Source organism: Balaenoptera physalus (genome assembly GCF_965194825.1).
Source record: "Balaenoptera physalus genome assembly, chromosome: 12".
NCBI lineage: Eukaryota > Metazoa > Chordata > Mammalia > Artiodactyla > Balaenopteridae > Balaenoptera > Balaenoptera physalus.
This window is the reverse complement of record NC_138897.1, coordinates 81,210,177-81,226,054: the sequence shown is the minus strand read 5'-3', so window position 1 is coordinate 81,226,054 and position 15,878 is coordinate 81,210,177. Positions and strand designations below refer to the sequence as shown.

Here is a 15,878-nt window from a genome sequence, read left to right as displayed (position 1 = left end):
AGAACTAGAACAAAAAATTTCACAACTTGTATGGAGACACAAAAGACCCCGAATAGCCAAAGCAATCTTGAGAACGAAAAATGGAGCTGGAGGAATCAGGCTCCCTGACTTCAGACTACACCACAAAGCTACAGTAATCAAGACAGTATAGTACTGGCACAAAAACAGAAATACAGATCAATGGAACAGGATAGAAAGCCCAGAGATAAACCCACGCACATATGGTCATCTTATCTTTGATAAAGTAGGCAAGAATATACAGTGGAGAAAAGACAGCCTCTTCAATAAGTGGTGCTGGGAAAACTGGACAGCTACATGTAAAAGAATGAAATTAGAACACTCCCACACACCATATACAAAAATAAACTCAAAATGGATTAAAGACCTAAATGTAAGGACAGACACTATAAAACTCTTAGAGGAAAACATAGGTCGAACACTCTATGACATAAATCATAGCAAGATCCTTTTTGACCCACCTCCTAGAGAAATGGAAATAAAAACAAAAATAAACAAATGGGACCTAATGAAACTTAAAAGCTTTTGCAAAACAAAGGAAACCATAAAGAAGACGAAAAGACAACCCTCCGAATGGGAGAAAATATTTGCAAGTGAAGCAACTGACAAAGGATTAATCTCCAAAACATAGAAGCAGCTCATGCAGCTCCATATCAAAAAAACAAACAACCCAATCCAAAAATGGGCAGAAGACCTAAATAGACATTTTTCCAAAGAAGATATACAGATTGCCAACAAACACATGAAAGAATGCTCAACATCATTAATCATTAGAGAAATGCAAATCAAAACTACAATGAGATATCATCTGACACTGGTCAGAATGGCCATCATCAAAAAATCTACAAACAATAAATGCTGGAGAAGGTGTGGAGAAAAGGGAACCTTCTTGCACTGTTGGTGGGAATGTAAATGGATACAGCCACTATGGAGAACAGTATGGAGGTTCCTTAAAAAACTAAAAATAGAACCACCATACGACCCAGCAATCCCACTACTGGGCATATACCCTGAGAAAACCATAATTCAAAAAAAGTCATGTAAGCAACCTAGCCAGGACATGGAAGCAACCTAAGTGTCCATCAACAGATGAATGGATAAAGAAGATGTGGCACATATATACAATGGAATATTACTCAAAAAAAAGAAACGAAATTGAGTTATTTGTAGTGAGGTGGATGGACCTAGAGTCTGTCATACAGAGTGAAGTAAGTCAGAAAGAGAAAAACAAATACCGTATGCTAAAACATATATATGGAATCTAAAAAAAAAAAAAATGGTCATGAAGAACCTAGGGGCAAGACAGGAATAAAGACACAGACTTACTAGAGAATGGACTTGAGGACACGGGGAGGGGGAAGGGTAAGCTGGGACAAAGTGAGAGAGTGGCATGGACATATATACGCTACCAAATGTAAAAGAGATAGCTAGTGGGAAGCAGCCGCATAGCACAGGGAGATCAGCTCGGTGCTTTGTGACCACCTAGAGGGGTGGGATAGGGAGGGTGGGAGGGAGGGAGATGCAAGAGGGAAGAGATATGGGGACATATGTATATGTATAACTGATTCACTTTGTTATAAAGCAGAAACTAACACACCATTGTAAAGCAATTATACTTGAATGAAGATGTTAAAAAAACCCCAAAAAAACAAAACAAGAAAAAAACAAACAAAAAGAAGTTGAATATGTTGGGAATAAAATTTACTAAAGAAATTGTGTGGTGAGCCAATATGCTGCTTAAAAACAAAAAAAAAGATAATATAGTTACAAACTCAAATGGTACAAAAGTCTCTCACCTACCCTGCCTCAAGTCCAATTTCCCTCCCCAGAGGCAAGTAATGTTAACATTTTCCTCTGTATCCTTCCAGAGGTAATGCGAGAACATAGGAACAAATAGACACGTATGTTTTTGTTTTTCTGTTTTTACATGAATGGTGATTTGTTATTCACATTCTTCTGCACCTTGCTCCAGTGGAGTGATGAGAGGGTTGAGTGATGCGTGGTGAAGTTGGAGAGGTAGCCAGGGCCACTTCTTGCAAATACCAGGGCCTTGCAAGGTATTTGGATTTTATCTCAGGTGACACGGGAAGCTCTTGGAGAGTTTTGAGCAGGATGTGGTTTTAAGAGTTCATTGTAGCTTTTGGGTCAAGAATAGACTAAAGCAAGATTTAAAGATTCTTAGAGAGACTAAACAGCTGTAGAAGGGACCATATATTTTATAATCAGAAAAAATATTAAAAACATATTTTTGGAAGCTTGAACACCACCAGTGTTCTTCCATTGTGTCATTTTTCATGAAAATCAGCTGAATTTGATCTACACACTAGCTCGGATTGAGGGAGAACTAAAGGATTGAAGGGTTACCTAAACTGAATAGGTCAGAGTAGGATCCAACAAGCTATACTTGTCTCTCAAAATGATTTCTTATTAACTCAGAATGAACTTAGATAACTAATTGTTATATAAGGTAAACTATAGAAATATGGTCTTAAGCTGTAATTAATACTGAAACTATTATTAATATAAAACAACCTCTAACATTTGGGTCATAGAATTTCTCTGACTTGGGGTATCTGCTGCTGCTCAACAAACCACCCCCAAAACTAAGTGACTTCAAGCAACAGTGAATTAAAGGTTAACGGGACTCAGCTGGGTGATTCTTCACCACATGGTGAAGCTGAGGTCACACCCACAGCTTCACTCAACTTGGAGCTTGACTGGGCCTGTAACATTCAAGTTGGCTTCTTCCAGAGTCTCTCTCCACTTGATGTCAGTAATCTAGGTTGAGCCTGTTGACAGCACAGAGGCTGGCTTTCAGATGGGAGCTTTTCAAGATGACAAGTGCTTATCAAGCTTCTGCTTGCATCATGCTTTCTAATGGCCAAGCCCAGACTCTGTGTAGGAGGGGACTAAAGAAGGGCATGAATGTTAGGACACATCATTCACCAGGGCCACCAATGTGATAGTCCACCACTTGCAGTCACAGGCCTTTTGAAGCTCTAAGGCACTTAGAATTCTGGCCTTTAAGATTATAGAATAACTGAGGCATGGAATCTTCCTGCCTGATTTGGTTACCTGTACACCGGACACATCCCTGCTTGAGAATCTTCTATGACTCTCTTTTACCTTTTCAGGGCACATGTTTTACATCTTCACTTCTATTTTGCTCTGAGAGTTCTTCCTGCCCCCATGTGCTTTGTATAAACTGCTGTTCTTTAGATAGATTCAGTGACAATTTGACTGATCTCTTGTCTTGTTTATGTCTCTTCCTAAACATATAGTCAGTATAGTAACAGACACACGAGGTCCCTCTCCCCCTTCACCTGATGGGTTTATTTTTTCCTTTAAATTATGATCTGGCTGACTGAGATGCCCTTCATTCATCCTGTGTTAATCCAGTGCCTTGTCTGGGTAGCAGGGTAATAAGCATTTGTTTTCAAGGTGCTTACGTTAGAGTGTGGGGAATGAGTAAGAAAGGAAACAACAAGAACAAAATAATTTCAGCAAGTGATAAATGCTGGGGAGAAAATAAAACAGGATAATGCGATAGAGAGTGAGGGGGCATGAAGGTGGGGAGCCGCTCCAGTTTGCCTGGCAGATAGGGCCATTCTGAGGAAGGACATTTGAACTGAGACGAGAATGATGAGAAGCAGCCATCCATCCTGCCAGAGAGGGCAACCAGCCATCCCCGCTGGCCTGGGCCTGAGAGATTTCTTGGGACATGGGACTTTCAGTGCTAAAACCAGGACAGTCTCGGGCAAACCAGAACTAATCCAGTCCAGGAAGAGGGATCAGCAAGTACAGGCCTAGCGTACAGACATTTTGGAGGGGCGACAGAAGGCAGTGCGGCTGAAAGTGTGGTGAGAAAGGGGGAGCAGAGGCAGGCCAGCCGGGGAGGTCAGTGGATGTTGGACCCCATGGACCTTACCAGTAGGTTGGATTTTATTATAAGTGTGTTGCGAAGCTGCTGCAGGGTTTCAGACAGGGAAGGAGATGGTTTTATTTACATTTGTAAATAAACCATTGGCTGGTGTGTGGAGAGTAAAACATATGGGGTCAAAGTGGAAACAGGGAGACCAGTTGAGGGGCTGGATGGTCATTGGGTTTGAGGTGGTGGCTTGGGCCAGGAAGGGAGCCAGAGGGAAGCTTCTCATCGTTACTAACTCTGTGCTGCCTCTTACTCCTCCCAGGCTCTTCTCCTCCTTTCTAAATCAGTAGTAGCTTCTTCATCCCAAAGAGCTTCTTAGCTAAGTACAGAGGTCCCCAGATTTACCACTTGGGCACCAAAGCCCAGTCCTCCTTGCTTCTCACAGACGCTTTATCAGGCTTTCTTTTCAGTATTTTCAAAGTACTTGAACACAATGATATAATTTTTTTTCTTAAGTTATCTGTTGTTTTTCTCATAGGGCTAGACTGCGTAATGCTTTTGAATGCCAAGTGATTGATTTTTATCTGGATGCCTTTGAAGGGTCATATTTAGAGTTGTGCAGCATAACTAGAGCTATACTTGGTAAAGGGTAATTTAGCTGGGGGGGGGGGTAAAATGACGTGGTAAGATGTGGATGTGTTAAATTTTAGGCGACAGCAGGCTGCTCCAGTCGAAATGCTGGGGAGTGGGAGGCAGTTGGAGAAGCGGCACTAGATCTCAGTAGCAAGGTTGGGTCTGTATATAGAAACGTGCGAGCCACCTCGGAAAGGTGGGATTGGATTTGGGCCAGGGCACCGATTTGTTTACTCAGCAAAGCTTCAAGTATTTACTGCATGCCTCTGAGTGCTAGAAATGTTATGGTGAACAAGGCAGGCAGGGTCCCGGCTCTTGGGGAGCCAATATTCAGTTGGGGTGGGGAAGGTAGAAGGTCAAACAATAAATGAATTAATGAGTAAGATAATTTCAGAGAATGGTAAATGCTGTGCAGATAAAACTGGGTGCTGTGCTCTGGCTTGTGGGGGGTGGGTGGGTGGAGGAGATTCCTCTTTAGATTGGTAATCATAGAAGGCCTCTTTGAGGCGGTGACATTTTACCTGAGACCCGAATGATGGGAAGGAACCAGCCACACATAGAAGGATCTAGGGACAGAGGGTTCCAGGCAGAGGTCTTAGACACCAGAGGCTGGGTCTAACTCTAAGCAAACTCCCATTTAGGTAAGTGGAGATGGGAACCAGCAAATAAGAGGAGAACAAGGAGGGCAGGAACTATCTTGGCTTTGCTCATTAGAAGAGTCCCTTACACATAGGTAAGTGTTCATGTTAAAAAGAAACAAACTGGGATTGTGTTCTACCACCGAGACTGAGGAAGGACAACCTTAAGAGTTCTGGCAACCGTGGCACAACCTACACGGAAGTCAAAAAAAAGGTTGATTTTGGTTTTAGGTTACTCTCGGCCCATCAAGAATGTCCACTTGTTAGAGGGAGCTGAGTTAAGTAGCTGCAAAGTGTTAAAAAGCAGAGGGGAGGAAATAGAAACAGCATTTCAAGCTCTCTAAGAAACTCATTCCCTTACCATTTGTGAATGTCTTGTAAAAGCCTCCCCCCACCAGGTCCAGCCCCTCCGGGAACCTTGCCTGGCTGTGCTCCTCAATTTGCTCTCTTTCTCTTGCCTCTTCTCTGTTACCACCCTTTCACTTTGGACTCTTTTTTGCTTTTTTATTTGCTTCTGGAAGCCTTGCCGCTTTATACTCCTGTTCTCTCTTATCTCTAGTCCTGCCCACCTTTGCTAGTGGCATCTGTTTCTGAGACTGCAGCCAGACCCAGGAGTCTGGGTCTGGAGGGGGCAGTGGGTACAGAGGCTGCATGAGATATATTTGAGACATTTGGCACTGAGTGGGAGTGGAGAAGAGGGATGGTATTGCAATGGGCCACCAAGGTTTTGTTTAAGATCTCGGAGGCCTGTGAATATTTGACACCAGGAAATCAGAGAGGGAGACCTTGAGCGTGAAGGGGCAGATGGGAGATAACTGAGGGAGCAGTTAGAGAGGAGGCAGAGTGCTTCTTCCTTAAATAACATGAGGTGAAGTGCTTCTTCCTCTGGATTAAGAGGAAAGGAATAAATGAGGCTGGATACAAAGATTCTTGAGTGGGAAGAGAGATGAGTGGGAGCAGCTTATAGTAAGTGGTCTGGATCTTTTTAGCAATAAAGAAAGCCAGGTGGTCTGCTTAAAGCCAAGCTCAAAATTTGGTGAAGGAATTTTGGAATCACCACTCCAGAGATTTTGCTGGGGAATAATCAAGTGATGAAGGAAGAACTGCCAAGTACCAGCAAGGATCCAGCTTAAACTGGCATATATTTTTAGCAGACAAAGTCTGCCTTTCTCCACGATTGCTCTGCCAATACCCGAGCAGCTGGGGTTAGTGTTGACTGCTGTTAATACAGAGTTTGGATTTTAGCCACTAATTATATTTCAAGAAGACATTATCCTCATGGTTGTACTTAATGGTAAATCAAGATCTGATTGATTTGTTTTCCTCTCATCTTACTTGTACCTGTCAGAAGTTTGTAATTAGTGAGAGCTGCCTGTGGAATTCAATATAAGGAATTTTAATCAACAGCCTTTCATAGAACCTATTAAACTTAGCTCATTACTTTTAAAATCTGGGCTATTATGAAAAATGAAAGCTCTCAAACTTCTTGTAGGCTTCCTTTTGTTCTCAGTTTCTGTAGAACACCTACTCAGGTACAATTTTGGGAAATGTTTTTGAGTAACCAGATGACAATAATACACTTCTCAAGTAGAAATTTGCTAAATGAATGGAAACAGATATCATTTAAGGACCTCTTTTTCTTTAAATATTAGGTTGAAAATGGTGTATTTGTAGCCAACCCGCTTCAGGAACGCACAATTCTAATGAGAAAAGAGGGCGAGTCTGCAAAAAGCATTAATGAGATGCTTCTGAGCAGACTTTCACGCTACCGAGCCTCGCCTTCCGCAACGCTGGCTGCCCTCACCGGCTCCACCATCTCCAACACCCTGAAAGAGGACCAAGCAGGTAGGCTGCCCGTCGTTTTTCATATGTTTACCTTGTACAGCTCCATTCAGCTATATATATTTTAAGACCTTATTTTTTAGAACAGTTTTAGGTTCGTAGCAAAATTAAAGGAAGGTACAGATTTCTTGTCTACCTCCTGCCCCCACCCATGCACAGCCTCCCTTATTATCAACATCCGTACCAGAGTGGTCCATTTGTTACAGCTGATGAACCCACCCTGACACATCATAATCACCCAGAGTCCATAGTTCACCTTAGGGTTCACTCTTGGTCTTGTACGTTCTGTGGGTTTGGACAAATGCATAATGACATATGAGCATTATTATGGCATCATATACAGTGCTTTTATTGCCTTAAAAATCCTCTGTGCTCTACCTGTTCATCCCTCCCCACCCCCCAAGCCCTGGCCACCACTGATCTTTTTATTGTCTTCATAGTTTTGCCTTTTTCAGAATGTCATGTAATTGGATTTATACAGAATGTAGCCTTTTCATATTGGCTTCTTTCACTTAGTAATATGCTTTTAAGATTCCTCCATGCCTTTTCATGGCTTGATACATTCAGCTTGTGATTAGTGCATGCTGCCTGTGGAATTCAGGCAATACTTGTTATTGAGCACTTACAGTGTGCCATACAAAGCACTTTGCTTTACATAGTTCACCGTTTTTAATGTCCTTCCAGTCATTTTTCATTTTTTAAAATTCCAAGCTAATACATACTGTTGGCTGTGGATATGAATTAGCATGAATCTGTAATAATTCAAAGCAGCTCTGTGTTTAATTGTAAATACCTTATCATTACTGTTAGTATAAACTGTTTTCACATTTAGCATCTGCTTCATGAATGTAAAAACTCACATTTAGCATCATCTTCACTAAATACATTCTTTTCTTTTTAACATCTTTATTGGAATATAATTGTTTTACAATGTAGTGTTAGTTTCTGCTGTATAACAAAGTGAATCAGCTATATGTATACATATATCCCCATATCCCCTCCCTCTTGCATCTCCCTCCCACCCTCCCTATCCCACCCCTCTAGGTCACAAAGCACCGAACTGATCTCCCTGTGCTGTGCAGCTGCTTCCCACTAGCTATCTATTTTACATTTGGTAGTGTATATATGTCAATGCCACTCTCACACTTCGTCCCAGCTTACCCTTTCCCCCTCCCCCGTGTCCTCAAGTCCATTCTCTATGTCTGCGTCTTTATTCCTGTCCTGCCCCTGGGTTCATCAGAACCTTTTTTTTTTTTTTTTTAAGAACCATTTTTTTTTGACTCCATATATATGTGTTAGCATACGGTATTTGTGTTTCTCTTTCTGACTTACTTCACTCTGTATGACAGACTCTAGGTCCATCCACCTCACTACAAATAGTTCAATTTTATTTCTTTTTATGGCCGAGTAATATTCCATTGTATATATGTGCCACATCTTCTTTATCCATTCATCTGTTGCTGGACACTTAGGTTGCTTCCATGTCCTGGCTATTGTAAATAGTGCTGCAAGGAACATTGTGGTACATGTCTCTTTTTGAATTATGGTTTTCTCAGGGTATATGCCCAGTAATGGGATTGCTAGGTCATATGGTAGTCCTATTTTTAGTTTTTCTAAATACATTCTTGACCAAGAAAATAAGAGGCAAACCTTCCACAACAGAGGTTGCTTTTTCTGGAATTTGGCATTTAGTGTTTGCACTTTAATATTTGAAAATAGATAGTATGTTTACAGAGTTTGAAAGTGAAAACAATATAAAAGGTGTATGCAGAGAAATCTTACTCTCGCGTCCTTGTATATTCAGTACTTGCTCCACCCTACCCCCTATAGGTAGCTCTATTTATTAGTTTTTGTTTATCCTGGCAGTTTTTTTATGCAAAGAGAAATTAAATTAATTTAGAAAGACAAATTTATGTATTTTTATTGTCCTTCTTTTCTCAATAAAAGGTAGCCTTCTAAACACACTGTTCTGTACTTTTAAAGCAGGAATTCTTAACGAGGATAAGCCTTTCAGGGGTTCATAAACATGTTCTCCCAAAGTTTTAAATAACATATGTATCATCATAATTTTTATCAGATTTTCAAGGTCATTTATGACCCCCCCAAAGTCAAGAACCATTATTCTTGAGGAGTTTTCATATTACATACCAACTATATGAATTTATAACAAATCATGACCTGTAGTAAAAGATCAGGCTAGAAAAAGAGCCATGTATAGAAAAATGTATCTGAATTAATATATGTTTAATGAATTTAATGCAGTTTTATGCTTTAATCCTTTTATATATTGAAATGTTAGGAAGAGAAAATATTTGTGACTAATTCATTGTGAGACTATCAAATTTTAAATACTTATTAGTCCATATTAGAATTTAAGGATAGTATTTACTTCCACAGGTCTCTATTGTATCAAATATAAGTAGGGAATTTATTAATAGTTGTTATAACTTGGGTATGTGGATAATTTGAATTATAGGACATACTTTGTAGAGGACAGTCCTATTACCTAAATAAACATTTTCCTGACAAGCTGAAGGCTTGATCTGGGTTTGTCCCTTGGGAGAAAATTGAATACTAGCCTGCACAATAGAAATACTAAAGGAATGTTTGTTACATAAGAAAACATGGGTGATATCAGAAAGTGGACTCAGAAGGCAAGGGTATATTTAGAATCCTGTGAAAACTGGTATCTGTACTCTAAACATGTGATTTCACTCATACTTTTATGCACATTCTCTATGTATTCATTTAACCTGAGGTTGCTACATAAAAATTCACCAGTTATAGGCTAAGTGAACTTTTGACAATTAATTCAGCATTCAGAGGGTCTAGGATTTTTTATTCTGTGATAAACTAATACCTATTACCATGTTAATAAGAATATGTGTATTAAAAACATATTGGTGAAAACCACGATTGTGTGGTTATGCTCTTTGTGTGGTTATGCTCACAAAGTTGCTAGTTTTTCAGTCGTTGCCCCTTTTGGGTTTCTTACTTATGGAAATTTATGCTACTGGATTTATGTCCTAAATGAAGAATATACTTGTTGGCGGCTTGGAATTTTAAAAAATAGAGCTTTTTAGAACCACAGGCATTCAAAGCAAATGACAGATTAGGTTTCACTTGTCTCATTTTTCTAATCTAAACCATCTAAAGATAGTTTTATGTCTATGTAGGCAGTCATATTTTATACCTTGACAGCTTCCTAGGTAAAACACTCTGACTTTCTGTTGCCATCGTCAATCTTCACTGGACTAATATATAGAAAATCGTTAAATTCACCCTACATTTTCAGATCTGCCAGTGAGTAAGGGAAATTAAAGTACACTTTATACCTCTTGATTAGATACAATAATTATTTTCCTAATGATAGTTTATGTCACTGACCCTAAAAAAAAGAAAATACATCATGGGTTATAAATTCTACAGACATAAAATTATTTTGTGATAGACATTGTGAAAGCTTTTATTAACTAGTTATGGGTTGAAATTTCTGGTAGATTCCATGTTCAGAGCTGTTTATAATGAATGTAATATCACAAACCTGTTAACAATTTGTTCTATATAAAATGAAAAGATCTCTACTGGAGCACAGTTTCCTAGGGGGAAACATAAACAGTAGGATTCTTCTTTTATTTTGAGATTTAGTCCACGTGAGGGTTCATTCTTTTGAAAGATTTTTATTTTATTTATTTATTTATTTATTTATTTATTTTATTTTAACATCTTTATTGGAGTATAATTGCTCTACAATGGTGTGTTAGTTTCTGCGTTATAACAAAGTGAATCAGTCATACACATACATATATCCCCATATCTCTTCCCTCTTGCGTCTTCCTCCCACCCCTCTAGGTGGTCACAAAGCACTGAGCTGATCTCCCTGTGCTATGTGGCTGCTTCCCACTAGCTATCGATTTTACATTTGGTGGTGTATATATGTCCATACCACTCTCTCACTTCGTCCCAGCTTACCCTTCCCCCTCCCCATGTCCTCAAGTCCATTGAAAGATTTTTAAAAGGCATAAGGACATATTGAATACTGGGAACACCTTTGAGAAATGTTCAGATCATGTAACCAGGAGGCTTGGGACCAGGCTGTGGAGACAGAAGATCATTATTTTTCCCTTAGCTTATTATTTCTTGCTCTATTTTTTGAGTCTGAGTATATTCTTGTTAGAATTGGGGGCCCCTTCGTCATACTCTAATTTGGTTTGGTAATCAAATTAATCTGTGTGTCAACTATTTCTGCTCACCATTTTCATTCCTTTTTACCAGCGAATACTAGCTGTGGGCTTCCTCTAAAAATGCTTCGGAAGACACCCATTTACACCTGTGGTACATACTTGGTGATGCTGGTCCCACCTCCAGGGGGATCAGGCAGCTCTGCTACCCGGTCTCTTTTTGGTGGAACAAGTGGTTTGTCGTCTTTGAAAAGTAAGTGAAATTTATTTGTGGCTCTTTTCCCAATTTGTCCCTAACTTTGAAATTTAAGGTTTTTCCTAATAGTGATTTTACACTTGCTCTGTTTACAGATGCTCTTTGATAACAACAAAAAACCTTATCAGTATAGTTATAGGCTAGGAGGAATTAAAAATAGAATTTTTGAAGGTGGTATAATAGTACACTTCTGAAAACTATTGTCCTGTAAAATTACTAGAAATAATAATGAGGTCAGGAAGATTTAAGGAAATAAAATAATCTGTTGCCACTTTATTTACTGACACCGAAAAGAACTCTACCCACTGGAGAGCTATGAAAATAAGTCTGTGAAATACCTCCATTTTAGGACACATAAAAATGTATATGATACAAAATAATATATGCAAAAATTCATTAATGTTAAGTGTACATATATATTTTTTTTATGTATTTCTTTTTTTTTTTAACATCTTTATTGGAGTATAATTGCTTTACAATGTTGTGTTAGTTTCTGCTGTATAACAAAGTGATCAGCTATATATATGCTGCCGCATAGCACAGGGAGATCAGCTCGGTGCTTTGTGACCACCTAGAGGGGTGGGATAGGGAGGATGGGAGGGAGATGCAACAGGGAAGGGATATGGGGATATAAGTGTACATATATTTTTATAAAAGAGGGAGGCATACTATAGTAATTAAAGCAATGTGATTTTGGCTTCAGAGTGGACAAATAGTTAAATTGAAAATAATATAGGGCTTCCCTGGTGGTGCAGTGGTTAAGAATCCGCCTGCCAATGTAGGGGACACAGGTTCAAGCCCTGGTCCGGGAAGATCCCACATGCCGCGGAGCACCTAAGCCCGTGCGCCACAACTACTGAGCCTGCGCTCAAAAGCCTGTGAGCCACAACTACTAAGCCCGTGTGCCACAACTACTGAAACCCATGTGCCTAGAGCCCATGCTTCATAACAAGAGAAGCCACCACAATGAGAAGCCTGCGCACTGCAACGAAGAGTAGCCCCTGCTCTCCGCAACCAGAGAAAAGCCTTCGGGCAGCAACAAAGACCCAACTCAGCCAAAAAATAAATAAATAAATAAAATAAAAATAAATCAATTAAAAAAAAAAGAAAATAATATAGAATAAAAAAATGTTCCTTTTACATTGCCATTTTCTGTCTTTCTTACCTTAGGGACATCATTTAACCCCTCTGAGCCTCAGTTTTCCCATCTGTAAAAAATAAAAGGCTAATAGTATCTCACACCATTGTTTGGTGATCATATGCAATAAAGTATGTTAGAGTATTTCTAAAAACAAAAACAAACCCAAAATGTTCCTTTTATATATGGTAACACCTTTTTTTTAACATTCCTTTTTTCCTTAAAATTTGTTTAGGCACATAAAATTAAAATGTTTTAAAATCAATTTACTTATTTTCATTTCCCAAAATTTCATATTCTGTCTTTTTAAAATAATTTACTTACAGAAATTCCATTGAAGGATTATATTTCATATTTAGATGTTTAAAAAAGCATTTCTTACCCAAACTTTAACCTGCAGATATAAATTTAACCTCAGCAGCTTAAATAAAACCATTTATCTAGTTTCAACTTAACTTTTAGGCCATTTCAAGTAGTTGCACGTGTTTGGGATTTAGATACTCATAACAACTCCAAAACTCTTTTGTCTTTACTTTTTAAAAGTTAATTTATTTAAATATTTATTTTCTTTATTTGGTTGCACCAGGTCTTGGTTACAGCAGGCGTGCTCCTTAGTTGTAGCTTGCAGGCTCCTTAGTTGCCGCTGGCTGGCTCCTTAGTTGCAGCCAGCAGGATCTTTAGTTGCGGCCAGTGGGCTCCTTGGTTGCGGTTCGCCGGGTCCTTTGTTGCGGCACGTGGGGTCCTTAGTTGCTGTAGGCGGGCTCCTTAGTTGTGGCTCGCAGGCTTCTGAGTTGCAGCTCGCCAGCTCCTTAGTTGTGGCATGCGAATTCTTAGTTGCAACATGCATACGGCATCTAGTTCCCTGACCGGGGATTGAACCCGGGCCCCCTGCATTGGGAGCACGGAGTCTTAACCACTGCACCACCAGGGAAGTCCTCTATTTTGCTTTTAGAATTAAATGGTTTAGACTTTTTCTCAACAGCCTGTTTTCTCTAACATGTGACCAGGATGCCCCCTTTAGCCCTCGGGTAAATGATGTAAATTTACTACTCTCTTTAAAAAAAAAAAATAACAGCTTTATTGAGTTGTAACTTACATACCATAAAATTTACCCCTTTAAAGTATACAGTTCAGTGGTTTTTAATATATTCAGTGTTATCCAACAATCACCACAATCTAATTCTAGAACATTTACATCACTCCAAAAAGATACCCCATACCCATTAGCAATCACTCCCTTTATCCCCCCTTTTCCCCAGCCCCTGGCATCCACCAATCTACTTTCTGACTCTATGGATTTACCTATTCTGGACTTTTCAAATTTATGGAATTATACAATATATGTGCTTTTGTGACTGGCTTTTTTTTTTTTTTTTTTTTAAGCATAATGTTTCCAAGGTTCATCCATGTTGTAGCACAAATCATTACTTCATTTCTTTTTATGGCCAAATCATACTTGATTGTATGAATATAATCCATTGACATTTGAGTGGTTTCTGCTTTTTGACTGTTTTGAATAATGCTGCTCTGAACAGTCATGTACAAGTTTTTGCGTAGACATGTTGTCATTTCTCTTGGGTATATGTGTAGGAGTAGAATTCTGGGTCATGTGGTACCTGTATGTTTAAGCTTCAGAGGGACTGCTAAACTGTTTTCCAGAATGGCTGTACCATTTTAGAGTCTCATTAGCAACGGCTCCAATTTTTCCACATCCTCTCTGACATTTGTTATTTTCTTTTTTTTTTTTAATAGCTGTACTCCATAGTGGGTATGAAGTAGTATCTCATTGTGGGTTTGATTTGCATTTCCCTAACAACTAATGATGTTGAACATCTTTTCTTGTGCTGATTGGCCATTTGTATATGTTCTTTGGAGAAATATCTATTCAAATCCTTTGTCCATTTTAAAATTGGGTTATTTGTCTTTGTATTGACCATTAATCATCTGAAACTCTTTTTTAGTATCCTTGGCATGGTTTTTTCCACTCAACTGAAATTAGCCCCATTTGATTAAAACAGGCCTTCACGGTGCCATTTTTTTCATGAGGATATAGCTTACCCAGTGATTCTATTTTAGACCAACAAATAAATAAATGCTTAAATTTCTTCTATGTCCTATTCCACACTGGTCACTGTGGTGGCTACTCAGTGAGTGGGAAAAGTGGTGCTTGCCTTGAGGATCTCATAGTCTGGTTGGGAGAAACGATGCAGGTGTGTGAAACAACTAGAAAATGATATACAATGCTGTATCACTGCCTGAACCATGGGGAGCAGATGTAAGTGCTGCAGAATCAGAGGAAGAAAGGGTCATTGTTGAGTGGGGTAGAGGGGAGAGACTTCATGAAGTTTTGAGTTTAAGTCATGAAAAATGGCTATTATTCATATAAGTGGCCACATAGGGGAAAGGCATATGCATGGTAAATACAATGAAAAAGAGATCTGGAGAAGACCATTTTGTTGGTGTGCAGGACAGAACAATAGAAAATAGAAAAGAAACAAAGAGTACAGTTTAGATTATAGCTCAAGTCAGGCGTGATGAGAATCTGGATTACTAGGGTGATGGGAATATAAGAAAAAGGAGCTTGAGAGACAGTGCTAGAATTTTCTGTTGGAAAGTGGGGAAGAAAGTTATATCAATAATAGCAGCTAGGCCCTTCTGCCATGGCAACCATTGAAGAGCAGCCGCCATGGCTCCTTGCTGCCCCATGGCCGTGGGCCTCAACAAGGGCCACCAGGTGACCAAGAACATGAGCAAGCTGAGGCATAGCCCTGCAAGATGTGATCCAAAAGGTGTGTGGCTTTGCCCCTTAGGAGCTGCATGCCATGGAGTGGCATGCCAGGGTCTCCAAGAACAAGCAGGCCCTCAAGTTCATCCAGAAAAGGGTGGGGACATACATCTGTGCCAAGAGGAAGAAAGAGGAGCTGAGGAGTGTCCTGGCCGCCATGAGGAAAGCAGCAGCCACAATAAAACCTTTTCAGAAAAAAAAAAAAAAAAAAATGCAGATCCTTGATATATATTTTTTTTTTTTTGATATATTTTAACTCATTTAATCTTCACAATAACTGTATAAAGTAGGTAACTTTTACTATCTCCACTTTACACATGGGGAAACTGAGAGGTTCAGTAAATTTCCCAGGGTCACACAGAAGTGGTAGAGCTGGAATTCAAATTCAGAATCCTAAAGCTCATGCTTGTCATCACTACACTTCCCTGTGTTAAGGGAAAAGGCCGAAGTGTTTCCAAGTTTTAGAGCCAGGGCTTGGAAGGATAGCAACTAAACATCCACTAACCTGTTTTGAGCACC

The 15,878-nt window shown here is 39.4% G+C and overlaps 1 protein-coding gene and 1 pseudogene across 7 annotated transcripts in view; both read left to right on the top strand.

Annotated features, from left to right (window-relative positions):
* Positions 1-15,878, top strand: part of HECTD4 (HECT domain E3 ubiquitin protein ligase 4) — a 198,932-nt gene that overhangs the window by 71,252 nt on the left and 111,802 nt on the right. For 5 of the 6 annotated variants that reach the window (XM_082417362.1, XM_082417360.1, XM_082417361.1 and 2 more), the window contains exons 8-9: positions 6,810-7,002; positions 11,275-11,433. In XM_082417362.1, coding sequence (XP_082273488.1) covers positions 6,810-7,002; positions 11,275-11,433 — 352 coding nt within the window. Of the gene's footprint in view, positions 1-576; positions 3,879-6,809; positions 7,003-11,274; positions 11,434-15,878 lie in introns of those variants that run through there. The other variant, XM_082417363.1, reaches the window with a different exon arrangement.
* On the top strand, positions 11,440-15,615 carry LOC309640313 (large ribosomal subunit protein eL36 pseudogene; annotated as a pseudogene). Its single transcript has one exon. The product of its transcript is annotated as a large ribosomal subunit protein eL36 pseudogene (transcript).